Below are 27,965 nucleotides of genomic sequence, written 5' to 3'. Positions count from 1 at the left end.
CTTTAAAAATGCTGTTGCGGGGCTTTTGCCAAAAACTAAAACCCTCTTTCCCCAGATAAACCCATAATTTACCTTCCTCATCTGTTTTGGGTTTTTGCTCAAACAATACCAACTTTAATTAGTTCCCTAACCTCCCTATTTAAAACTGCAATCTCTACTAAGAAAAACTTGCCCTCCACACACTCTCTCTCCTTCATTTTTCTATAGAACAAATTCATTTTACTTTGGTATTTATATCCTCTTTCTTTGGAAGATACGTGCTATTTAAGGAAAGGAGCTCTGTCTTTCCTGTTCAGTGCTAGGCACTCAATATTTTTTGAATAAATTAATGAATGAAAGATCACCAAACTGTCACCCCCAAAGCTGCTCTTATCCTTACATACTTTGCTTTCTCTGTGCTGATGTTACTGAACATAAACATACTTGCTTCTTCTCTGTTTCTATGACACTTATCCTTGTTGCTTCTCTCCACTTTCTCTGTATCTGTCACTATTCTAAGAATTGTTTTTGTCCTTTAGTCATCTCTGGATATCCTCCATGGATTAGGCTTTCATATCTTCTTTCTCAATTTAGTTCAGTAACAAATTAATGATAATAATTACAATAGAAGTAATAATAAATAATAAAAAATAAAAGATATTACCTGAAAGACATTGTAAGTTCTGGGGTGAAGAAGGTTAAGTGTGATACCTGAAGTAACTTTTCTTTCCTGGTATATTCATCTCTCTTTACAACTACACTATGAGCTCTATTGTGTCTGTGATAAATAAAAGCCAATGGAAACTGAATATTTACTAAAACTCAGATGCTATCTGAGTACTTTTTATAAATTATTTCATTCTCACACAAATCCCAGGTACTATTATTAATTTCATTTTGCAGATAAAGTGACTTGCAAGGTTATATAGGACGTAGGAGAGCAGACATTCAAAGTCAAACAGACTCCAGAATTTAGGTTTTCAGTCACTATACTACATGGCCTAGTGACAACTCTGGCCACTTAACTGAATAGTAACATGTCCTACGTTCAGCTAAAATAAACAGCCTCAAAAGAAATAACTGTCATTTCCCTCTGAAAAGGTTTCCTCATCCGATGTCCTAAAACTTGTTAGTGGACTATTGTTCAAGTATAAATGCCTTCTTTTTTTGTCTTTCATATTTTTTGTATTTGTATGTTCCTTTCTATTCTTATTGCTATGAAGTCACACACAGGATTTTAGCAACAGCGACATTGCCGAGTTCAGTGTACCCCTTTGGAGAATACATTTACAACCGATGGTATCTTCTATTTGTTCAACAAAAATGTTCTCTGAGTTATTTTTACTTTCTCAGACTGTAAGCTTTTAGAGGGAAGAACTGTATTTTCTACTTCTCCTATCACTCACCAATACTCTATCTAGAGAAGTTGCTCCTTGATTACAGGGTTTGAAGAAGTCAAAGAAATCATTTACTTTCTGCTTTTACTCAATGACTGGTCTCCAAGTGAAACTGCTTTACCTCACCACCATACTATTTTTTGGGTTTTTCTTTTTCTTTTTTTTTTTGGTACCAGGGATCAAACTCAGGTCCTTGCGCTTGCAAGGCAGGCGACAGAACCACTGAGCTAAATCTCCGGCCCCTTTTTGCGTTTTTCATTGTGATCTTATTTCATGCCTGAATAGAGAATTTTTGCATACCTATCCTTCATGTTCCCAGCTCCTCTCAAGCCCAGTGCCTTCTCACACTTACCTGGTCTTCTCTTCTCTTTGGTCATGAGCTGTTGGACCTTCCTTTGCTCTTCTTGTTCTTCTATTTTGGCCTCTTTATGAATCTGTTCGATAGTTTTAGGCCCTTGATCTGCTCTTCGAGATACCCAATTACACTGTAAAAGTAGAAAATAAGATAACTGCAAATAAAATTCTTTTTAAAAAGTCTCAACTTTTCACTGCTAGAAAGTATAAAATACCTACAAAATCTGGAATCATGGCAGTTTCTCATTTATTTCATAGATGACACTATGTAGAGTACGGGAATTAGAGGTAAAGAATTAAATTCTCGGAACTCAACCCTAACAAGCTGCACATTCCAACAGGTGATAGATAAAATGACAGAAGGAAAGACTGGCTCAAATGTAATTATCAGTGTTTTCTACATTTGAAAGGAAGAGAGAGAAGAGGAATCAAGAAACATGAGGATACTGGGCTGGGGCTGCAACTCAGTGGTAGAGTATTTACCTAGCATGTGCAAGGCCCTAGATTCAATCCTTCAATCCCCAGCCCCATGAGAAAAAAAAATGAGGGTTCCTTGGCATTGCCTTAATATGAAGTATTGCTAATCAGGTTATATCACATTTCATAGGACCTCTCCACTGAGGATGATTAGCATTTTTCTTCCTTTAATCATGATTCTGGTATCCTCCACAATGTGCCACACAATGCTGCCCTTTGGTTATCCCCTCTGTAAGAACGTAAGTGGTCTCCTCAGAAGTATAAATATTTCTCCTTTCCATTCCCAGTTACAATTCTAACATCCTATACAAGCAAAAGTGGTTGAAGGCATGGATGACAAATAGGTTTAAATTAGTATGCAAATTCTTATCAGTCAGTAGAGGCTTTGGTAATAAAGGTCCTAAGATTATACCTGAGCTTAGCAAGATAAAGAACCCTCATGAATGCTACCTACTTTTCACTTTCAGCTGCAATCCCTGTAACAGTTGAACTAAGGAAAAAGGTGGTAGTGATAAAAACTGTACACCTGGAGGGTGGGGAGGCGGGGAGAGAAAGCCCTACACAGGAAAAACCACAGGAAAGAAAACATCATCTATGAATTGGCACTTTACCTAGTTATCCCACTAAATGTTTTTTTTTTTTTTTTTTGGTACCAGGGATCCAACTTGGGACCTTGTGCCTGCAAGGCAGGCGGCGGGACCACTGAGCTAAATCCCCGGCCCCACTAAATCTTTTACAACAATCCTGAAAAGTAGCTAACATATTCATTTTAGAGATCAAAAATGTTAGGCTCGGGCCAGGGATTTAGCTCAGTGGTTTCACCACCTGCTGCGCAAGTGCAAGGACCAGAGTTCGATCCCCAGTACCAAAAATAAAAACAAAAAAAACAAAACAAATGTAAGGCTCAGGGAAGTTGACCACAAAATTAATTCAGAGTGCTAAATCCTAACCACTAGACCTCCAGGGAGACAGAATGAATTCAGAATGGCCAATTTCAAAATGATAGGATGGTTCAATAATCAGAGTAAGGAGAAGTAAAGACGTTCTTTCATATAATCCTCTCATGAAAGTTAGTGAATTCAAGTTCTGAGCCCTGAAGCCAAAGCGTTGTTTTTATATATGTAATAATAGGACATCCTTAACTCAACCCAATTCCTTAAGAGATTATACCAGTAGGTCTTTTTATCTTCTGCTACTCACCAGCCTTAGATCTATCACATCTTGAAGCATGAATCGAATCCTAGATGAAGTTTTTCTTTCTTTCACAATTTTCTCCATCTGATTAAAGTATTGGTCCATACGTGGCTGTAAGAGACAAAATCACTAGTATTCTGACTGGAAAATTCAAATGTAACTTTATCATGTCAAAAGTAATAGTAATCAGTAATGGCAGAATTTTTGTTGGGGGGGCGGTGCTGGGGATTGAAGCCAGGGTCTTATACATGTCAGGCAAGAGCTCTACCACTAAGTCACATACCCAACCTTAGAATTTTTAATTGAGCATATGATCACTCATAGTAAAGGCTTCACCTTTCAGGCTCCCTGGCAGCTGGTTTTGGTAATTTGGGCCAGAATATAAATAGAAATGTTGTACAGTATTACAGTTCTGGAACCTTCCTTAAGAGAGATGTGGCTGTCCTTTGCCCTTATTCTACTTTTTTTGTTGAGAATAACAGGGACCAGGGTTATTCCTTAGGAAAGCTAACATGTTAAACTGTAAAAACTTACCTCTGAATTTTGTTTTCATGAGAAATAAACTCCAATCTTGAATAAATCACTGATATTTGGGGTTTTATGTCACAGCCAAACATCTCTGCAGATTCAGATATTACGGAATATTTCTGACAACTTTTAAAAGTATTTTAAATTTCTACACCCCCTACTATTCAAATGGCAGTATGTTATGTTTGAATTATAGCATTTTTGATGATTTCTTAAATTATGGTTAGTTAGCCATGTCACTAATTAGACCATAAACTTAATAAAGCTACTGGGTCTTTATTTCTGCCTCACCCTTAGGCCTGACCCATGGTAGCATTTCTTCTCATTTCTGCTCATAATATGTTATACAAAAAAATGACCTATAAAATGGCTATGGAGCAAAAACAAAGGACAAGGAACAAATAATCTGAACAATTTACAAACTGGATTGTATATAATCTGGAACCCTCTTTGCTTCTGACTCTAATGCAAACATGGGAAAGAGTACTGCTAATCAAACCGTAACAGTGAGATGGGGAAAAAAAGAAAATTAAATAGTGTAAACTGCTGGGCAAGATAGAAGCCCAGCTTTTTTGCAACTGACCAAGAGGTCTTGCTGAAAGTTTCTAGTTTCTTGATTTTTACCTTTGCTTTCTCAAAGTCCAGGTCTTTGCCAATGGTAGTGAGAAGGCGACACAGGCACTCTAGGGATTCTTCATCATGGTTCTTTAACAGTTTCACTACACAGTCATGCATGATGGCTTCAGTCAGCATTTTGAGTTTAAAGAGTTCTCCAATAAACTTAATGTTACCAATGGATCTCCTCCGAACTTTGTCCTTGGCTTCTTCCAGTTCATCATGAAGCCTTGTCCTCTCCTCTGGCTGTTGTGTAAGAAGGAATAATAGCACATGGATGATGAAAGGTGTACTGTACAACAGACACCAGGATGTAGGGGCCTTACTCATTTTGGGGATCAGATGCCCATTGAGAATCTGACACCACTCTTCAGAAAATAGAACTATACCCCAAAATGTGCACCCAGTTCAGATTTCTGGAACCCAGAGACCTCTCTGTTTTTGTTTTTGTTTTTGGTACTGGGGATTGAACTTGGGACCTTGTGCTTGCGAGGCAGGAGGCAGAACCACTAAGCTAAATCTAAGGCCTCCCAGAGACCTCTCTGAAATCTAGGCTTAGACTGAATACTTGGTTTGGAGGGGTGAGTTATTCTAACATTTGGTGTGAATAGGAATGAAATGTCTTAAATGTCAATATGGTACCTTTGCACAGTCCCTCTCAAGCAAGAAGATGCTGTAGCTGGCTTTATGAAAATTCTACTTGACAATGCTCAAAGCTCACAAGCACTATCTATGAAAGTACTTACAGCACTGGCAGCTTCAAGTTCTTTCTGCTTTTTCTCAAAGACATCATCATCTGCTTTATCTTTTTCAAACTCCTTCTGGCAACGGTTCAGTAACAGCTTCCGGAAATTTACTGTGTTACCAGGCTTATCCGCCATGGGTACTTTCAGCTGCATCCAGATAGGAAAATGCAAAAGCAGCAAGATTACTTAAAGACATTCCAAATATATGTTTTCTTTTATGCAAAACAATGCTGACTGAACCACAGGTAAACATTCTACAAGAGTTATACAACTCAGCTTCAGGCATTTCATGATTTAAACAGTAAGAAGTCTTAAAACTTACAGAGAAAAAATACATATTATTCTCATACAAATGTATAGTATCTTTTATGACCCTGCCTCTAGCTGACTTAGAAATCCATATTGTATCATTACAGCTATGGCCCTGTACTTATGTAGCCCTTACTTTAAGAGCAAAAAACAACAACCCCCTGCCCAAACCAAACCTACCATTCTAAGAATTTTGGTTTAAAGGAACAAACGGAAATGATATAAGGTAGGGGAGAATTCATGGCCCGGGGCAGTGGAAAACTGTTGTAGAAGGTGAGACCCTTACTCTAAAAACAGTACAACACAGAACATTTGAGGATTTTTGCGAAATCTTTTCTCGGGAGAATGTGGTAAAGATTGCTCCTTTTCTCAGGAGAATCTTAATGCAGTAATGCCAGTACTTACCCTGATTATCAATATCCATTAGTATATTTAGAATTATTTCTTATGTGCCCAAAGAATATACTAGTGTTCCAAAAGTTTAGTCTAACAAATGGTCACTTTAGAAACATACTTTTGACATAAAGAACAACCCGAAGTGGAGGGGAAGCGGCCATTTGGAGGCAAGATGCCAAAAAGGTTTCCATCCACATCCAATAAAAACTGCTCCCTAATAACTGAATAGCTTTCATCTTCGGTGTTACTTGTAACTAAACACAGAGATGTTCTTGTGAGTATGTGTAGAATATAAAGTAAATTACAGCAATTGATTCCAACTATTTTATTTTATAGATGAAATCTCCTTGAGCACTAGTTTGAACAGCTATTATGTAACATGGCAAAATGACTTTTCTGAAATCACAAAGTGAATCCCAAAGTTCTGAAATAAACACATGGTCTTTGCCCTAGACTTAAAGAGAGAAAATACTGAAAAACAGAATGCACTATATTTATACTCACAAAATAGTTAATGTTATCAGCAAAATGGACCTGGATAGCTGCTGGTTGAGGCTGAATAGCTACAGAAACTTCTCAAGAATTGGAAGCCCACAGTACTATAGTAAACTTGTATTAGAAATTATGGCATGCCCTATGATGTAGGAAAATTATTTAATAAGTCCAGGTCTAATCATCCAACATACCAAGCGTTGTATTACATACCTCTCCTTAGCAGGAAACATTAACTTAGGAGGGCAACATCATCAAATAAGTTTTTAGATAACTATAGAAAAGCTAATATAATCCTACTCCAATTTTAGGCTACAAAAATACAAACAATCATATATCATTTCATAATCAGGCCTACTCTACAACCAGCCTTCAAGATAAGAAACACTATCTGAAAGCAATGGTTTTCCAAAGCAAACTCTATCTTCGACTATGTAGGACCCAAAATACATGATAATACATTAAGAAATACAAACTGCTGTTATACAGAAATTTAAGTCAAACCAATCAGAAAGTCCTATTCAGCTTTTTTTTTTTGAAAACCTTGAAACAATTTATTGAGTTGCGTTATACAAGATTAACAATTTCCACACCACCCCCTAACACCAACATAGTCGCTTCACAAAAGCCACAGTCCCTTTCACACATTAGAAAATGGCTACATCTGGTAAGTGCTCAGAGACTTTCACCTGCCAGGAAACCCCTGCAGCACCCTGAGCCTGCTCTGCCCCACCCTCACACAGCCGGGCCAAGGATCTGCCTTGCCATGGCTGTTTAAATCATTCACTCTTTCCTTACCACAAATAAAGCATAAACAAGAAAAAGTCGTCTCATAAACTCCCCATCAAAGAAACGTTTCCCTGAGGCAAGAGGCATCACTAGATTCCTAAATATGAGGGCATCCTGCTCCAGCTGCACACTCAGTTGCATACAAGGAAGAGGGAGCACCAAGGCGGGAGGGGCTGGGGATGGGACCTGGGTGTTCATGGGCAGAGGAGCCTGCAGAGTTCCCACTGCTCAGTCTTCACTGACAGCCTCAGCTCAGCTTTGAGCTCAGCTATACAAATCTCTTCTTTGGCTCTTTTGCTACTACCTAAGACGATTTGTAAACAAACTAGAAATCCAAGTTGTTATATATATATATAAAATAAGGGATAAGGAATCCATGTGGCCCAATGTGAAAAAGATTGATTCTTACATACAAAAGGAGTCAGAGCAGAGGCCAGGCTGAACAGCTGATTGACAGAGATCTTGCTCCTAGGAAAGTGGGAAGTGGTCAACCTTTCATAGGAAGTGAGTTCCTGACCATCAAACTCTGGGAGTCAGGAACCAAAAGGTATTTTTACTCAAGTATGCTTGCTGAGGATGCTGATTGCTCTCAACACATCTGAAACTGCTTACTGGGCAGTCAGACTCACCTGTGGCACTCAACAGGCCAGGTAAGGGCCCTCACAGTCCTTGTGAAATGGCCACTGGTTGGGTGTGAGCAGAGTGGGAATGGGAGCTCTACAGTCACTATCGTCCAATCCACTCAGATCCATTCTCCAGCTCCTCTGCACACCCCCACCTCAAGTCAACACTGAACCCCACTGCCTAGAGAGCTCCAGCACCTCAAGGCCTGTTCTGCGTAGCAGACACTTCACAGAGGCTTGTTCCTGCAGCTCTGCCTAAGAAGGGTTTCTAAAAATAAGACAAACTGGAATGTCTACCTGCAACTTGGAATCCCTTCGGAACCCGTCTCCTCAGCCCCTAGACATGAAGGGTTTGGGGGCTCCTCTGCAATCCACCTGCACCAACTCTGGAAAAACAAAATGGGAACCCTGGCTCAACTGTGACCTGGGATTTGGGGCCCCAGACAACATTCAAGTCAGGATGGCACAGGTTATGATGTGCAGCCATAAAAAAACTCAAAACTGGTTATGTCTTAGATACAGACATATCTTTTAAAAAGGTCATCTCAGATTCACTTGGGGCTGCCTATTCAGCTTCTTAGCATATTCACCAGCAGCAATTACATGAAATACCTATAACTGATTATCAGGAAAAAAAAGGTGGCCTGGGCCACAATCTATCATTCCTAATGAGTTGTTTCCAGCACCGTCGATCTATAGCATAGAAAATAGAAGAAACATGGATAACCATATGAAAATCCAAGATACTGACTATAGTGTGAGGGACCATGGCTAAAACAGGCTCCCTAACCACCCCCCCAAAAATCAGAAAGATGAAATAAATACAATTTGTGATAGTTGGAGAGAGAGGATCAGATTGAAATGGTAAGGCAAGGGAAGATTTCCCAAAACAAAAGTATAGAAGTTATGCTGTAAATTCATGGAAAGGAGGATCTCTCAGCCAGGCCTTCTATCCCTTTTACGTAGGAAAGACTACATGGAAAGAGCTGGCATAAAGATCAAAAGACTTGCCATCTTGTATACACACAAAGGCAATTCTTTTAACTCATGTTTCAGTTTTAACATCTAAAACAAGTGAAGCACAGTACCTGTGTCCAAGAAGGAGAGCAGCTTTGAGATACCAATGAAACAGATTTTGTAGAAGCACTTTTAAATAAGTCACAATTAAGTAAACTGTAACTGTGGTGTATGGAACAGTGAAATTTGAAAGAGTACTTGAATTTGAGTCACAAAATCAGGATTGGAATCCTATAATTAATCAACCATGTGAATGTGAGTACGTTACCCCTTTGATCTTCCATCTGCAAGACATTTCAATGACTGTAGACTGAGGGACATTATAAGATGGCTGCTGAAATGAGATGGTCTAGTCATAACCTTAGTGATGCCATATGACTCTGGCCAAGTTACTTAGCACCGCAAAACTTGTTTTATTCATAAATGGGGATGAGAACATCTATTTCTTAGGACTGCTGGAAGATTAAATAAGATAGTCTAAGTGAAGCAAATTATGGTAGCTGGCATATAGTTAAGTGTCCAATAAACAACGAATGTAGCTGTATTTAAACATCTGATATGTCTATGATTCAAAAGTGAGACTGCCGGGCCAGGGATTTAGCTCAGTGGCACTGTGTCTGCCTTCAAGCGCAAGGGCCTGAGTTCGATCGCCGGTACCAAAAGAAAAAAAAAAAAAAAGAAAGAAAGTAAGACTAACGTATTTTATAGTAACATAGCTATCAAAGAAAGAATATAAGCAAAGCTGCTCCCTAAGCAATGGATGAGGGAGAGAATCATGAAAAACAAGAAATGAATATCTATCCCAAAGTACGGTAAAGGGAAGCTTCCCATGCACAGAGTATAAAGAACTGGTGTCTGTGCATAAGCTTTTTAGATATATTCACATGGAAATATTAAAACAAAATAATTAGCAAAATAGCCACAGGTTTGAACAAACTATCCCTAAATGACTGCCTAACCATACAGTTTCCTAAAGACTTGCTTTGGAACATGATGGTAGTGCTGTCTAGGGATAGTTGACAGGGCCATGGAAACATGGAAATGAGCCAGTGAGAATATATACTCCAAGAATAGTGATTTATGAAATCTTTTGTCCTTAAGTGATAATAAATTCAACAGGATTCTCACATTATTAAGTGAGGAAGTATTGTCGGGAGACAATGGCTTCTTAGGAGACCCACTAACACTGGATAGCTGGAACAGAACATTAAGAATGATGTCTTACCCTACTTGGGCTTCTATAATAAAATACTATAAACTGAGTGGCTTAAAAAACAGACATTTATTTCTCTCAGTTCTGGAGGCTGAGAAGTCCAAAACCAAGGTGCTGGCAGATTTGGTTTTTGGTGAGGACGCTCTTCCTGACTTGAAGATGGCCAGCTCTTTGCGGTGTCCTCACATAGCAGGGAAAAGCATTTGGTACCTCTACCCCTTCTTTCTATAAGGGTTACAGGTGGAGACCCCCTAATCTCATCTAAACCCAATCACCTCCCAAAGGCCCCAATTCCTAATGTCATCACATTAAGGGTTACAGATTCACTTTATGACTTTGGAGAGGACACAAACATTTATCCCACAACAAAAGACAAGGTGGATACTTGCAAATGTGATACAGATAATAGTGAGAATGAAAAGTGATGTGTGCCAATAAGAAAAGAATGCATTTAAAATGGCATCAGTGGCACACACCTGTAATCCCAACACTCAGGAGGTGAATGCAGGAGAATCACCACTAGTCTGAACCCAGCCTGGACTACACAGTAAGTTCAAAGCTAGCCTCAACTATATAGTGAGAGCCTATCTCAAAAACAAAAACATATTTTTCATAGTAGCTTATGATTATTGATTGATTCTGGGGAATGAACCCAGGAAACATTGAGCTATATCCCCAGTCAATTTTGAGATAGGATCTCCCTAACTTGGCCAGGCTGGCCTTGAATTTGGGATCCATCTACTTCAGCCTCATGAGTAGCTTGGATTTCTGATGTGTGCCACCATGCCTGGATGTTGTGTGTGTGTGTGTTTTATTATATGGATTATTTGAGAGGTGGTTTCTGCTTCTCAGAGAACATGGGGATCAGCAGGTATTTAGTAAGGCTACTTGGTAAACTACATTTATTAGACAGTACCTAGCTTTTAATTTTACACAGTAGTAAAGACTAGTATTAGTGCAACAAGACCTGTCTATGTACAGGTCACCTGGTAATCTTGGATATGAATGTTGTCAGTTGCAGGTAGTAATTTCCTTCAAGTAACAGCACTTGTACTGCTACATATTTGTTAGTGTGAGGACAGACAATTCTTATCCCTGAAAAGATCAAATTTCCAGAGAATTAGCAAAGGCTGTCTTCTGTTTGGTATCGTGACAGTCAAATAGAAGAAGAGAAAATGAAGGAGAAGCTTTGGCCTTGCTGAGTTGGCTAACAATTTTCAATGCTGTCTCAGAACATAAAGATGCTAGTGGTAACTCATGACCCAGTAGTCATTTTGCCCTAAAAGCATGTGTTAGTTTAAGGCAAATATTTGGAACAACAAGTGCAATGTAAGCAAATGGTACTAATGTGCTAACTTTAAAGGAAGTTTCTATAGGACAGTTCTTTTGGGTTTTTTTTTTTTGGTACCAGGGATCGAACTCTGGAACTTGTGCTTGCGAGGCAGGTGGTGGAACCACTGAGCTAAATCCCTGGGCCCTTTTGTTTTGTTTTTTGAGACAGGGTCTAGCTACATAGTTCAGACTGGCCTTGAACTTGCTTTGTAGCTCAGGCTGGCCTCAGTCTCCCAAGTGCTGGGATTACAGGCCTGCACCCCCCCCCTCCAGCCCTACAGGATAGTTCTTAAATGTAAACAGCAATAAAACAATTGTTCAAATGTAACTTTTGAGTCCATGATGATATACTATCCTCTATTAGTAACTTTGCCTGACCTTAGAAAATCACCTGTTGAAACTGTACATAATTTATACTCTGCATACTATGAACACAAGTACCAAAATGTATCTTTACTAGATACGGCCAAAGAGGTATAGAGTGGTGAGGGATATCTACAAGATTCAAAAGTGGGTAGTCAGTTATGAAAGTCATTGGTGACCAACTGTTTCTTCAATTTTTTTTTTTTGGTACTGGGGATCAAACTTGGGTCCTCGCGCTTACGAGGCAGGTGGCAGAACCACTGAGCTAAATCCCCAGCCCAATTCATTTTTGATCTTCATCAGACAAGCTGCATATTCCTCTTTCTCCTTCAGTTGATCTTAGCCATTTGCTGATGCCCAAGGCAGACTTCATGTCTGTTTTGTTTGCTTCTTTGAGGTGCTGGGAACTGAACCCAGCTACACTGTCATCTCAATTTCAGGCCTCCTTTCTGAGATTTAACTATCTCCCTTGCTTTCTTTTCTCTTTTGACAGTTTTTTCATTATTTTCACATTTTATTTTAAGCACTTAAAGTGGCAATACACTATAGGACATAGAATGCTTAAGGATGCTAAGGACAACTAATATGCATGTGTTCTTGGGTTTAATAACCAATATGGAGAAAAAAAACTAGTTTCCATTTGCCTTTTTAAATAACATAGCAGAAATGCAATGTATTCATTGCTGAATCTTAACAGTTTTTTGCCATATGTGCTTTAGGGACTGAACCTAGGGCCTAATGCATGTTAGGCATGTGCTCTCCTATTCAGTGACAATTTAAACAATTAGACATTACAATAAAGCTGAAAAGCCATGTTTGTTTTTCTGAATTTTTTAAGGTTTAGCTCAATGAATTATGACAAAGAAAACCCTACGAGCACCATCACTTATAGTGCCAGATCAAGAAACAGAACACTGACAAGCCTCCAAAATATTCCATTTGAAGTTCTCTTCCACTTTCCTGCCTCCAAAAGTTACAAAACCTCTTAGACTTTCATCATATCACGTCCTTGTTTTTTCTCTGTTATAAAGAAAATATTCATCTCCTAACAGCACAGACATATAATGCCCAAACACCTTGAGTTTTTCTTTTTTTTTCATTTTTGAACTTTAAATAAATAACATAGCATCTTTTGGGTCTGGCCTCTTTTCTCAAGTTTATTATTCAGGTAAGAGTCACCTATATGCTCATAATTATAGTTTAGGTTCACTGTCCTCGTACAAACCTGCAAATTTATTGATCCTTCTACTACTGAGATGTTTTAAACAGAAAAATACTACAAACATTTTTATATAGTTGTTTGGCTTGTAAGAAGTGTATCTTAATTGATTAGGAATGCAAATGCTAGTTATAAGAGAAAAATAACTAGCTGTAATATATAATGCTAAACTCTTTTCCAAAGTAGTTACTGCAACTTGCATTCTCACTGGTAGTACTGAGCATTCTTGCTGCTTCACATTATTGTCAACTACTGGCAAATTTAGCAAATGTGTTACTACAGCTTTATTTTGCATCTAGTTAATTTTTACACATCTGTCAAGTCACCTGGATAACTCCTTTTGTGAAGTGTTTGTGTAAGTCTCTGTTTGAAAAAAACTAAGTTTTAAAAATTTATTTGTAGTTGTTTTCTAAAAATCATTTGCTTTAAGTCTATTATTATTGGATTTTTGTGTTGTAATTATCTTCTGTTATGTAGCTTGTATTTTTTTTTTACTTTTTACACAGGCTTACCTTCAATTTGCAATCCTCTTGTCTCAGCCCTTCTACTACCTGGGATTACAGGTGTGCACCACTGTACCTGGCTCCAATTTACCAACTTTTCTTTGTGTTTTTTTGTGTCTTGATTAAGAAATCTTTAGACAATTTATTACTTTTTTTTGGTACCAGGGATTGAACTCGGGACCTAGTGGTTGCAAGGCAGGCGGTGGAGCCACTGAGCTAAATCCCCGACCCTACTGCTATTTTTAATATTTTTTCCCACCACTGGTAGCTTTACTATGGCTAGCCTAAAAGTATACTTTTATTTTTACTTAAAAACAAAATATTCAGTCTTCAGGATTGTATAAAATTTTTTAAAATTCTGTGGCTTTGGGCCAGGGATTTAGCTCAGTGGTTCTGCTGCCTGCCTCGCAAGCTCAAGGACCCAAGTTGGATCCCCAGTACCAAAAAAAAAAAAAAAAAATTCTGTGGCTTTAATATCTTGCAATTATAGCAAACTTGTCATCCATTCTTTTTAGTTATATATATTTTTTACATTCTATCGCCTCCAATGCTGGGACTCCAAACTAAAGCAAAGTTAGATCTACCTACTGGATCCTCTCCATCTTCTACCCTCCCCTTTTGTATTTTTTGGGTATCTCTCTGCTTCATTCTGGATATTTTCTATGGACCTCTCTTCTAGTTTACAGTTCTACTCAGTTATGTCATTTGAGCTATTAAGTCTATCCATTTAATTTTTAAGTTTATCATAAAAGTCAGTTGTAGCACTTTTTTTTTTGGTACCAGGGATTAAACTTGGGACCTTGCACTTGCTAGGCAGGCGCCGGAACCACTGAGCTAAATCCCCAGCCCTGTTGTAGCAGTTCTACTTTTTTCTTTTTATACTTTCTAGTTCTTGGTTGAACTTTATAATCTTGTCTTTGTCACCGTGAATAAAGTACATTCATTTAAAATCTAAGTATGACAAAGTCAGTATCTGGAGCTTCCGTGGGACATATTTCTTGCTTGTTCTCATATGAGTTGTCTTTTTCTCTTGTGTGCTTTATCATTTCTAATTGTGTGCTACATATTTTATTTTTAAAAATCATCAAATAATATGAAGATTAGTATTACTGAGTCTCTAAAAAAAATTCTGCTTGCTTCTTGCATACCTATGGGTCACTAACCATGTGAAATCTCATAACCCAAACTCAAAGACTGAGATGATATGACAGTCCTTGTTAGAACAGGTCATACCTGGCTTACCCTTATTCTAAGCATTCAGTCCTTTGGATCCCAACTTAAAATGTAAGAGGATTTATTAGTGCTTTTCTACCACAATTTTTGGTGGGAACTAGTCTCAATTTTTGTCCTCCCACTACTGGTCCAGAAAATTTATGAAAAATGAGTCTTTCATAACTTAGCTGCCTCTTCCAAGGGAAGTTTCATCAAATGTTTCACTCTCTTCTTGGATCTCTATCTTTTATACGATTTTAGCCTTAGTAATTCAATTTCTTTTAGCTCTGACACATTCAAGATTTTTAAATATACTGTGACTAGCTTTTCTAATTATCCCCTATGGAAAGGTGGTCTGAATTACCTAAACTGTCATTACCAAAAGTCAAAATAATTGCTCCTGTGTATTTACCTTAATCTCATTTCCTTCTCCCTCTTATCTCAAATGTGATGTTTATTATTTACAATTTGTGTAATTTTATTATACTTAACAAATCTTAGTTTGCATTATTATTATTATTACATTATTACTATTATTATTTGCAGTACTGGGAATCCCACCCAAGGGCTTGTGATCCTCCTGCCTCTGTCTCTTTGAGTGCTGGGATTACAGGTGTGTACCACACAATTCTATGCACTTTTTTGATGCTGTCTTTTGAAACACAAAAGTATTTCAGTGAAATGCAGTTTATCTATTATGTTGCTGCTGTTCCTCTAGATGTTGCATCTAATAGTTCACTGCCAAATCCCAAGTCATGCAGATTTATCCTTATGTTTACTTCTAAGAATTTATAGTTTTGGGCTCTATTTTTTGGATTTTAGTTTTTTTCCCTTGCAGTACTAGGGATTAAACCTACAGCTTCACACCTATCTACATCCCCAGTTCTTTATTTTTATTTTGAGACAGGCTCTCACTAACCTGCCCAGACTAGGTTCTAATTTATAATCCTCCTGCCTCAACCTCCCAGGCAAGAGGATTACAAGTAAGTGCCACCACACCCAGTCTGTCCTGTTTCCTGAGGCTGACTCATAGGATACATTTGACCATAAGAGTACATTTTTTTTTTGGTACCGGGGATCGAACTCAGAGTGTTGTGTTTGCGAGGTAGGCACCGAAACCACTAAGCTAAGTTCCTGATCATGGAATACACTTGGTACCACATTGATTTTTCTTTTCTTTCCTTTTGGGCAGGGTATTGGGGGTCAAACCTAGGGGTTCAAACACTGAGCTATGCTAACATTCTCAGCCCCTTTTAAGACAGGGTTTGCTAAATTGCCCAGGCAGAACTCAAACTTGTGATCTCATACCTCAGCCTCCCTCACTTCTGGGATTACAAGTATGTGCAACAGTGCATGACTCATTTAAAATGCTGTTTATATATTTATATATTTTATATATTATTCACATTTACTGATCAAAACAATTATAGTATACTTATTGTCCTATATAGGGCATATTTATTTTATTTTATTTTTTGGTACCAGGGATCGAACTTGGGTCCTTGCACTTGTGCAGCAGGCGGCAAAACCACTGAGCTAAATCCCCGGCCCTTTAATTTTAATGCTACGAACCTAATCCAGGGAAAGTGTTCCACCCTGAACTATATCCTCAGTCTTAGTATATTTCAATTATTCCCAATTATTGACTATTAGGACCAAAATACAAGTAAACATTCTCACATGAGATTTCTAGAGTGCAAGTGGGAACTTCTCTGAGGTCTACATGGAGTAGGGAAGTGGCAGGGAGCCGAGTTTGAGCATACTCAACGCTGCTGTCCAAGGTGCTTGCACCCATCTGTGACAATTTAAAATTAGAATGATTTCATTTCTTCCAGTCTAGTAGAGGTGTATTGTATAGAATTGTGGCTTACTTTATTTCTCTTAATGAATAATGATAAATATCTTTTGTTAAAGTTTATAGGTGAATGGATTTTCATTTCTATGAATTGCTCATTTTCTTACCAGCCTTTTTCTTCCTCCATTACTGATTTGCTCTTTGGTCCTCTTTCATTAGTGGATACTAATATTTTGTCATTTTTATATGCATTCCAAACATTCTCCGAAGCTGTGTCTTTATCTTTTCATATCAAAAGGTACCATAAACCAATGGTACATTTTAATATTTGAAATGAATACTCTTTTCCTTGGTAGGCTGTTAATTTTTTATCTTGCTGAAGAAATCTTTCTCTACTCAAAGCTCACAAAAAGAGTATCCTCAGTTTTCTTTCCAAAGTTTAGTTTTTCATATTTAGATTTTCATTACACTCATGATTATTTCATGCTTGTATTTGGTTTATACCAGAAAGATATGACTTTTTCCCACAGCTACCATTTTATTTCAGGCTCCTGGTAACTCAAAAGTAAATCAGCTATGGGGTTAGAACTCAAGATGGTGGTCACCCCTAAAGAAGAGTAAAGAGTACAATTCTGCTTACTGTTCAAGGTGTAAGGTATGTTCACTTTCCTGATACGCACTGAGTTGTATGCTAATGACTTCTACATGTTTATGTGTACTTGCTACAGTGGTGTGCTGATGCTGATGAGAATTGTTATATTGTCAAACTCAATAGCTTAAAATCATCTCTGAGCAGAGTATTTATATCATTAAATTTGGCAAGTGCAATAAATAAGGACTTCTTTCCCAGATAGCAGGTATGTCTGTTACACTAAAAAAAGAAATTTGAAACACATACTGTTTAATGTATAACCCTCAGGAATTTATGTTAAAGAAATAAAAACTACCAAATATACGGATAAATATACTTAGATACTTACTGCAACACTTTCTGTGGTTGCAAAACCAAAACCAAACCTACAAATTACAATGGGGGGGGTATTGTGAAATAAATACAGTACATACATATTATGAAATACCTGACTACTGGAAAAAGTATGAGTTAAATCTACCTGTAATAATCTAGAGGGAATTTCCAAAACACTAGATTAGAAAAAAGCAAACTGGAAAAGAATTTATGGGATATAATTCAATTAATGCAAAACTTTAAAAAACCTTCCGTCTTCATATGTTTACATTTATATGTTTTCAAATAATTTTATGAATATAGAGAAAATTATAGGGTCGGGGATTTAGCTCAGTGGTTTTGCCGCCTGCTGTGCAAGTGCAAGGACCTGAGTTCAATCCCCAGTACCAAAAAAAAAGAGAAAATTATAGATCAAAGCCTTTCACACTGACTGTCTTATAGGGAAGGTGAGATCAGCTAGCTAGGGCTGTAACTGAAGAGTACTAGCATTTTCTATGTATATTGCCATACTACTTGACTTGTTCAAATAGGTTAATTTATAATCTAAATCCAACAAGTTTTAAAAATCTCATAAGTGGTAGGTTTATCTACAAACCCTTCCTATTTCAATCCAGTTTGTCTTTTGCTAGGGCTTTTTAAAGGTCATTTTCATCAATGTCACTCCTTTGTTAAAACACATGAAAAGTGATTTACTGTCTACAGGATAAAATCCAAAATCAGGAAAGAATAAAATGTGATCCACAGGATGTAGGTTCTAGTCCTCATTTTAATGAGTGATCAGAAAAGGTGATTGCTGCCGCAATGAAAATAAGTGTCATGGGCTGGGGATTTAGCTCAGTGGCGATGCGCCTGCCTTGCAAGTGCAAGGTCCCGAGTTCAATCCCTGGTACCAAAAAAGAAAAAAAAGGGGGGGGCCATGAGATAAGAGAATCACTTTTCTTCTAGAAAACCATGGTATCTTATGAAGCAATATGACAAGTGACTAAATTATCCTGGATGTGGATTCTAGCACTGCCACTTAATAGGTATGTGAACTTGAATAGATTATCCTAAATCTTAGTTTCTGATTCAATAAAATGGAGCTAATGATAACTGACCTTTCAGGGTTATAATAACCATTAATAATACTATACATAAAGTGCCTAATCATATTGCAACCTTACAGGTGCTGGACAAATGGATTACATCATCATAATCATCCTCACTCTACAGCCAGCCATTTCATCTTTATAATTTGGACCTGGGTAGTTGTCCATCACCAACATATTTCGTATTTATTTATGGTTACCTATAGGCTAAATACTCAGCTAAGAATTTAACATGGTAAATCTTATTTAATTTTTATCTTCACAATACCACAAAATTATATGATCAATCTTATTTTATGCATTAAAAACTGAGATTTAAAGTGATCAGTAACTATTCTCATTAATTTGTTTAATTTATTTAGGTGCAGGGGATTGAAAACCAGATTAGTAACTGTTCTAAGGTTTATAAAGTCAGCAAGTGCAAACATAGAAATTTGTAGTTTATTTATTTTTATTTATTTTTGATTTTGTGAGACAGGGTCTCATTATATAGTTCAGCCTGACCTTGAACTCATATATAGCCCAGGGTGGCCTAGAACTTATGGTAATTTTCCTGCCTCAGCCTCCTGAGTGCTGGGATTACAGGCATTTGTCACCAAGCCTGGCTTGAAATTTGCAGTTTAAAGTTTAAATTTTAGAGTTTAAGTCTAAAAGCAGTCTCTGGAACCAACCACTATGTCATGCTTGCTGCTTCAGATTAAACCTGATGGAATACTCTTTTTTCTCTATACTTGGACCCGTATCCCTCAAGACCAACTCAAATTCTACTTATTTTGTAAGTCATTCTCACCAACACAGTGACTTTATTCCTCCAATTTATTTTTTGTGCATAAATTATCTAGTCAGTTATAAACATATTGCTATATCAGAAAATATCATCTAAGTGATTTTTTTCCCCCCTTGGAAATGTTATTTTTCCCAGTATGGATTTTGAACTCCATGTACCTTTTCCAAGTCCCAACTGATTTACCTACCTTTGATAAAGGTACTTAAAAATACTGGTAGACTAATAATGTTTTGTTTTTTGAAACAGGGTCTTGGTATGTAGTTCAAGCTGGTCTCAAACTCATGGAAATCCTCCTGCCTCAGCCTCCTGAATGCTGTGAATACAAGTGTACACCACCACCCATGCCTAGAATAACACAATTTTATATCTCATACTTTATTTCTTAGAAGCAAGGCACCATGATGGTGAGTTGTAATAATTAAGAAAAAGCTCAAATGTTAAAGGACACCGATTTCAGACCCACATACCTTGGAAACAGTAATAGAAGAGAAAACACAGGTGGTACATGGTAGTTTTATGACTGTAGAATAGAATTCAGTGACCAATAATCAGAAGCTGTTTAGTTTCCTATTCTCTTTTGCCTAGATTTGACCGGCTGTGGAGATTAACTGAATGTGGACAATGTAAAGAGAGAGAAATCTAATAGTTTCTAAGAGATGAAATTATCAATTTTGAACTTTGATAAAAAGTTAAAAATCCTTTTGTTTTCATAAAGGCCAGGATTAGAACCAACAGGTTATTTAATTTCAAATTTAGTTAAATGTAAAAGGAAGCATTTACTTTTTTGAGTAAATATATACCCCAGGAAAATCTGGTTCCTTATGACAATAATTTCACATCACTTATTAATTTTAGTTTTTTGATTGCTGGGGGTCAAACCCAGGGCCTTGCCCATACTACGCAAGTGCTCTACCACAGAATTGTGTCCACAGAGCCACTATACTAATTTAAACCTCACTTAATCTTCCTCACATTGGATGGGACCATCTCATGCGCCATTCCAAATTAGTTTCCGTATCCCCTCCAGAGGTGAGCATACATTTTAATAAAGCATGATTTTTTTATTCAATGAGGATATTATATTAATAAGTGCTAAAAATATATTCTCCCCTTTACATTGCCCCAATAACACTTCTGGGAAGAATGTGTAGTGAGGGGAGAATATACCTCTTGGAGATTTCTGGTTTTACTCCTTCCTTTCTTCTTACCGTTACTAAACATCGACACATGTTTGCATAAGCCACAGAGAAACTGGGTTCATCAATAGCCTTCTCAAAGACCAGGTCAATGACTCCTTTCAGCCGCTCCTCTGTGTCAACAGTAAGTCCTGCCACTTGCTTCATCAGTTGGTTGAACATTTGTGGTGTCAATTTATTTAAGATACTTCGAACTTTTCTAAAAAGTTCCTAGAAGGAAGACAAAAAAGAAAAAAAAATCATTAAGAGTATGACAGTATGGCACTTTCAGGAAAGATTTTAAAAGTATAATTTATATTAAGTTTAACTTCTCAAATTATTAACAAGGATTATCAACTATTCAGAAAAGTAAATCCATCGACTCTAACGATTAATCAAACACCCCCACCCCCTTTGGTACCAGGGATCGAACTCAGGACCTTGTGCTGGCCAGGCAGGCACGGCGCGACTGAGCTATATCCCTGGCCCCATTCTACCCCTTTTGACTACTAATAAGGATTCTAAGGGCCAGGGATTTAGCTCACTGGCACTGTGCATGCCTCGCAAGGGCAAGGTCATGAGTTCGATCCCTGGTATCAAAAAAAAAGGATTCTAATAACTAAGTATATTCATACTTCACTGGCAGGAATGTCATTTAATACATTTCTTTCTTTTTTCTTTTTTTTGGTGCCAGGGATTGAACCCACGGCTTTTGGTATGCTATCCATGATGCCCCATCTGAACACCCCATCTGAGGTTTTTCTGGAAGGCCAGCGTAACACTGTGTATCAGCTTTGAAAGTGGATATGTCCTCTAAACCAATAATTATAGTTTTAGAAATTTATTCATATTTAGAAATAGGTAAAAAGATTTGAGGCACAATAACCTTGATAATTCTTTATAGGAAATAACTTCAGCATGGGCTGCATAGTGTTCAAAGCCACCCTGTACTACATAGTGAGACCTTGTCTCAAAACCAAAGCAAAGCAAACCAAATAACTTCAATGTACAAATATATAAGAATTTGTCTAAATTATAGTATAATATAAATTATGGCATGGGATACTAGATAGGGGTCTTTTAAAATGATGTTGTAGAGACTTCCATCAAATTAGAAATAGAAAGGACTTGCTTCAGTTAGAAAAAAGGCCAGCTACAATCCTACTTAATAGTAAAATATCAGATAGATACTTTCCCCTAAGATTGGAACAAAGGAAAAATATGTTATTGCTATTCCCATTCAGTATCATAACAGGTGCTGATCAGTAGAATAAAGCAAAGAAAAACAAAATAAAACTATCTTTTCGGGCAGGGGATATAGTTCAGTGGCACCACGCCTGCCTAGCAAGTGCAAGTTCCTGAGTTTGATCCCAGGTACCAAAAACAAACAAACAAAAACAAACAAAATATCTATCTTTTCACAGAGATATAATTACTGTTTTCTCAGAGATATAATTACTGTTTTTTCCAAAGTGATATACAGGTTTCACATAATTCAAATAAAAATCCTAGAGGGTCTTTTATTTTTTAAAATAAAGTTCATTCTATAACTTATATGAAAAGATAAAAAAACTCAGAAGAGCCTGAGCAATTTGGGGGGAAAAAAAGAAGATTCACAAAACTTTATTTCAACATGAAGCATGTATAGTTACTATATAAAAACTGTGACACTGGCCAAAGGACAGACACAAAGCTCAATGGAACGGAATGAAGAATATAGAAACAGATGCACAGAGACATGATGACTTGATTTGCAACAAAAATACAATGGAAATTCAATGGCTAAAAGACAGTCTTTTATCTTCTTTTTTATTTTTTGTACCAGGGATTGAACTTGGGACCTTGTGCTTGCGAGGCAGATGGCGGAACACCGAGCTAAATCCCCAGCCCTAAAAGGCAGTCTTTTAAACAAACTGTCCTGGAAGAACTGGACATTCATTTTAAAAAAGGAACCTTAATCTGTATCTTATACCTTTTACAAAACTCAAGAGTTGGGAGTATAGCTGAGTAGTAAAGCGCTTGGCTAGCATGTGCAAGTCCCTGGTTTGATCCTTAGCACCACAAAAAAGAAAACAAACCAAACACACAAAAAAACAACTCAACTGAAACTGACTCACAGAACAAAACATAAATTTGTTTTTGGAAAAAAGAAACAAAAACAGGCATTCTTATGTTAGGCAAAAATTTCTTAGATATCACAGCAAAGGCACTATCCATGAATGAAAATATCAATAAACTGAATATAATAAAAATGCAAAGCTTCTGTTCTGTGAAAGATAAATGTTAAAAGAATGAAAAGACAAAGCATAGAATGGAAGATAACTTTTGCCCAATATACATTTCATAAAGGATTATATTAAGAATATAAGCCGGGCATGGTGGCACACGCCTATAATCCCAGCATTTGGGAGGCTGAGGCAGGAGAACTGTTATGAGTTTGAGGCCAGCTTGGGCTACATAGTAAGTTCAACACTAGCCTGAACTACACAGTGAAACCCTGTCTCAAAAAAAAAAGAATATATAAAGAATGCTGAAAACTCAAAAATAAGAAAATGTATCACTCACTCAATGAAAAGGGGGGAAGACAGAAACTTTACCAAAGAAGATATAGGAATTACAAAGAAGTATACGAAAAAGTGTTCAACATCATTTTATTTAGGAAATACAAATTAAAGCTACAATGAGACACCACCACATATCCATTAGAATAGCTAAAATTTGAAAAGCAGAAAAGAACAAATGGTGAGAAAGATGAGGCATAATTGAAACTGCCATTCACTGCTAGTGGAAATGCAAAATGGCACAACCACTTGGAAAATATTTAACTTTATTTGCATGTTCCAATAAGGTTAAATATGTTTACCAAGAGTCCCATCAATATCATGGCTAGGAATTTATCTAAAAGGAAGAAAATTTTAGTTCATACAAATCCTGTATGTCAAAATTTATAGCAATTTTAGTTATACCTGCCAAAACTTTGCAAATGTTATCCTATGAATGGATGAAAAGCTAGTATTACTTGCCAAAACATATAAATAAAAAGCCAGCTTATCATAACTATAATAATGAATGAATCTAAAATGTATATGCTAAAAGAAGCTAATGATTCAATTTACACCACTTTCTGGAAAATAAAAAAACAGTACAGGGATAGAGAACAGATCAGTGATCACCAGAGGTGAGCATGAGGGAACAGAATACACTCAAAGTAATACAAAGTGATGATGCTTGGGGTTCAATGGAAATGTTAAATATCTCAACTGTGGCAACAGTTAAATGACTATATGTGTTTGTCAACAATTATAGAAATATACCCAAAAAGGAACTTTTACTGTAAGTAATGTCTCAGTTAAAAAAAAGTTGTAAAGAAAACATGACATAGTATCTAAAAGGCTTGTAACATGTTTGATTCCTTCAAAAACTTATCTGAGGGCCAGGGATTTAGCTCAGTGGTTCCATCGCTTGCCTTGCAAGCGCAAGGACCCAAGTTCGATCCCTGGTACCAAAAAAAAAAAAACTTATCTGAATACAAAGGTATTTAGAACATGTGAAAAACAAGTTTTTCTATGCAATATAATTACAAAATTATATTGTCATTTTTTTGTGTTTGTTTTTTTAGTAATGAGCTAGTATTGCTTTTACAAAAAAATAAATGAAAGCACAGTAGGCATAGTAGGAAGAAGATGTTATAACTCTTTTAACAGCTTATATCAACTGAGGTAATATATAGTTCAGGTTAAAAATGTTAAATTCTCCTTTATATAAAAATCTTCAACTAGCTCTACTTTTAGAAGACAATGTAAGCCTAGAAAAATAAGAGTAATAATTATTCATTATAACCGTATCTACCTGATGTCCATTAAATTCTCTATTAAGTACAAATGAAACATAAGGCAGAATTATTGCCTTCCATACAATCAAAATCTAGCTGAAAAGATATTTTCAAGATATTTACAAAACAAAGAAAATACTAGGATAGATCAGGGACCAATAAAGAGAGCACTCTAGATAAGATATTAGAGGTCCCAGGCACTGAATCAATCAGGGAAACGAGAATTAGGGTGAATTATGGCAGATAGAAAAGGTTGGCTAATTGAAAAGAAAAAGAAGCTATTTCAGGAAAAGGAAAACATTTTAGGTTCAGACTGTTTGTTATTAAGGAATTTCTATTTTGGGAGTAGAAAGAACAACCAGGAACTATCAGAGTAGTGTTCACTAGTTGTGGGACAAAATGACAACCTGAATGCTAGGGTTAAAAGTTAGAAATGAAGAGGTAAAATCAGGGCTTTAGGTAGGTGAGGAAGGCAACATAGGTGGGAATCTTGACCAGAGAGAAAGGAGCGAAAGAAAGCAAGGGACCCCTGGAGTAGAATCACCATAGCAGTACAGTGGGAGTCCAGACACATCCTGAGGTGATAATTTTCTAGGAATGCTTCAAAGAGATGGCATTTTATGACAAGGAAGAATAAGATTGTTGAAAGATTCATAATAATTTTTTCTGTTAAATTGTTTTTATTTTATTTTATTTTATTGGTACATTTTAGGTATACAATATAATGACATTCATCATTGGAAATTTGCACCTTTACATAATCTCTCTTGGCTCTTATTTTTTCCCCCTTCCCCTCCCCCCCCTTTTTACAAAGACTGTTTCCATTTTTTCATTTTCTCATATTAATTCCATTCCTTTCTTTCCTTTCCCCTACCCCTTCCATTTTCCCCTTTCCCTTTGCCCCTTTTCTTCCTATTTCACATTATCTATTATACCTTTTAGTCCTTATTAGACATTCATAATATTGTTTCAATATAGTGGTTGGAATAAAATCAAAGTACAAGAGTTTTCTCTTGTACAGGCAAAAATAAATCTATTGTTTTGACAAAACAGAAACAGAATTATAAGCAAGAGGCAACATGGGGTATACCTGGGCAGAGAAGAATAAAAAGAGAAACGGAGCAACATGTTCTGTATTTAGAAGAAAAATGGTCAAGTAAAAGTGATTACACTAACTCTGGAAAATAAAGTTAAATTTCTTTTGGATTTGCTGTATCTATCCATGAAAGAAAACTTGGTTAACCAGGAGCAGAGCCGCCCTCAGCGCAGAGGAGGTGAGCTGCACGGGTGCCAGCAGCACACTCCCCAGCCTCTACCCCTGTTCAAATGAGAAGACAAATAAACAAATCTCAAAACCAGACTTCCAGATCACCTAAAGCAACTCCAAAGGGAAATGAGATGGAACAATCTGATACTCAACCACCTGGACTCCCTGAACTGGCAACAAAGGAGGATCTGGAAAAAATGAAATCAGAAATAATTTCTCAGATATTGTGCCCATAGTGCAAGACATGATTAATAAATCTAGAGAGGGCACAGATAAAAAAATAGAGGAGCTAAGGAACATGATGGAATCCCAACATAATAAACAAATGGAATCCATAAAACAGATGCAAACAGATTTCCAGGAGATTAAAAACTCCATTGAAAGTTTATGCAGCAGAATGAACCAATATGAGGACAAAATTTCAGACATAGAAGATAAGACTGAAATTAGAAACCAGGAAAAGAAAAATTTCTTTAAAATAGTAAGGGACCACGAGAAATCAATCCAGCAGCTGCTAGACGATGCAAAGAAGAATAACGTTAAGACTGACTGGAGACAATGAAGAAACAGGAGAAAGTGCAGACAACATAAAAACTGTTCACAGGGCCAGGGATTTAGCTCAGTGGTTCTGGCGCCTGCTTCGCAAGCGCAAGGACCTGAGTTCGATCCCCAGTAAACAAACAAACAAACAAAAATGTTCGCAGAAGTGATGACAGAAAACTTCCCAAGCAGGGGAAAAGAACCTGACCTACAGATAAGTGAGGCATATACTCCAACTAGCCTTGATAAAAAAAGAAAACATTTAATTAATGATATGTCACGTCACTCTAAATTTCTGTGATAAGAAATAATAATGAGAACTCTGTAAAACGAGGTGGATTACAAGTTATAAGAACTGGACTGCTCAGTAACTGTGACACTATAGTTAATTTATCTCTTGAAGCTTTTTTCATATGGAAAAAGGGGTAACATGAATTTCTTCCTCACAGGTACAGTGAGAATCTATCTAGTAAAATAAGGTATTATAGCTGGGCCTGGTGCTGCATCCTTGTAATCCCAGTACTCTGTGAAGCTGAAATAAGAGAACAGAAAGCTTGAACTGAGCCTGGGCAATTTAATGGGACCTTGTCTAAATAAAATACTACAAGTTCTTTACAAACTAAAACAAAACATTTCACTGTTGAAGATTTGGTAGAAATTTTAAAGTATGTAAAACATTTAGGCCCCCATAACTGTTAAACATTTTGCAAGGAGACTGGAGAAAGAGATATGGAAGGCAATTACATTGAAGGTTGAGATATGCTGAGAGGAGATGGATGGAGATTAGGGAGTTGATTTCAGTGAATTTTTTTTAGCAACTTTGTGGCAAATGTCTGAGCAATCACTGCAGAGATGAACAACAGCAAACAGCTAATTAACATTTGACAGCCTAGCTCTGTGATGGATTAGATAATTCATTCTTACTTTATTTTTCCACCCCCCTGGTACTGGGTATTGAACTCAGGACCTTGGGTTTACCAGGCAGGAACAGTGCTGCTGAGCTAAGTCCCCAGCCCCGCTTTGTTTTCTTTTTAGACAGGGTCACACTATATAGTTCAGGGTGGCCTGAACTCACTATGTAGCCCAGGCAGGAATCAAACTCATGTGGTGATCCTCCTGCCTCAGTTGGGAGTGCTGGGATTACAGGCGTGCCCCACCATGGCCAGCTTCACTCTTACTTTTTAAGAACAACATTGTTGGTTAGTTTAGTAACTTGATAAATATTCGCTGAATATCTACTACATATGAAGTTCTATGTTGTTGCTGAATTAAAGAGATGTTCAAGGAACACCAACATTAACTAGGATCTAGGAAATGTGCCAAATGCTTCGTATTCATTTAATCATCACACTGGCCCTATGAGATGGTTACTATTTGTATCATCATTTTGTAGTTTAGGTTAAGCACTTCTTAACAGAGCAAGGACCCTATCTTCTGAGCTGAAAATTTTAGCTGTTAAACTAAACTGCAGGGTGTGCTGGTGCACACCTGTCATCCCAGCACTGGGGAGGCTGAGCAGGAGGATTACTGTGAGTTCAAGACCAGCTGGGCTACATAGTGAGTTCAAGGCCAGCCTGAACTACATAACAAGACCATCTCAAAAAACAAAAACAAAAAATTAAACTGCTCAGAGAGCAAAGATAAACAAGGAATCAGAAACTAAAAAGTTAGTATGTCATTTATGAAACCTGGGTCTAGTATATTTGTGCTTATTAAGAGATTCCACTTTGGCCATCTAGGAATAAAACATCCAAAG

The 27,965-nt window shown here is 37.0% G+C and overlaps 1 protein-coding gene and 1 long non-coding RNA gene across 29 annotated transcripts in view; one reads left to right on the top strand and one right to left on the bottom strand.

Annotated features, from left to right (window-relative positions):
* Positions 1–27,965, bottom strand: part of Eif4g3 (eukaryotic translation initiation factor 4 gamma 3) — a 363,950-nt gene that overhangs the window by 58,602 nt on the left and 277,383 nt on the right. For all 27 annotated transcript variants that reach the window (XR_002396957.2, XM_021262986.2, XM_021262987.2 and 24 more), the window contains 5 exons: positions 20,604–20,801; positions 5,291–5,437; positions 4,554–4,790; positions 3,408–3,512; positions 1,729–1,861 (listed from right to left, as the gene is read on the bottom strand). Coding sequence is in view for 26 of the 27 variants with exons in the window: in XM_021262986.2 (XP_021118645.2) it covers positions 1,729–1,861; positions 3,408–3,512; positions 4,554–4,790; positions 5,291–5,437; positions 20,604–20,801 (820 nt within the window). In the remaining variant the exon portion in view is untranslated. The remainder of the gene's footprint in view (positions 1–1,728; positions 1,862–3,407; positions 3,513–4,553; positions 4,791–5,290; positions 5,438–20,603; positions 20,802–27,965) is intronic.
* Positions 13,370–25,317, top strand: LOC147827268 (uncharacterized). Of its 2 annotated transcripts, XR_015452699.1 has the most exons (7): positions 13,370–13,398; positions 15,305–15,371; positions 17,101–17,208; positions 18,466–18,545; positions 18,686–18,843; positions 19,642–19,799; positions 21,265–25,317. It is a non-coding gene; the product is annotated as an uncharacterized LOC147827268 (long non-coding RNA). The 2 variants fall into 2 exon arrangements; XR_015452700.1 differs by lacking the exon at positions 18,686–18,843.

Source organism: Heterocephalus glaber, unplaced genomic scaffold (genome assembly GCF_053883595.1).
Source record: "Heterocephalus glaber isolate CG9 unplaced genomic scaffold, H.glaber_assembly_v1.0 deba00001452, whole genome shotgun sequence".
Taxonomy (NCBI): Eukaryota; Metazoa; Chordata; class Mammalia; order Rodentia; family Bathyergidae; genus Heterocephalus; species Heterocephalus glaber.
This window is presented reverse-complemented; position numbering and strand designations above follow the sequence as displayed.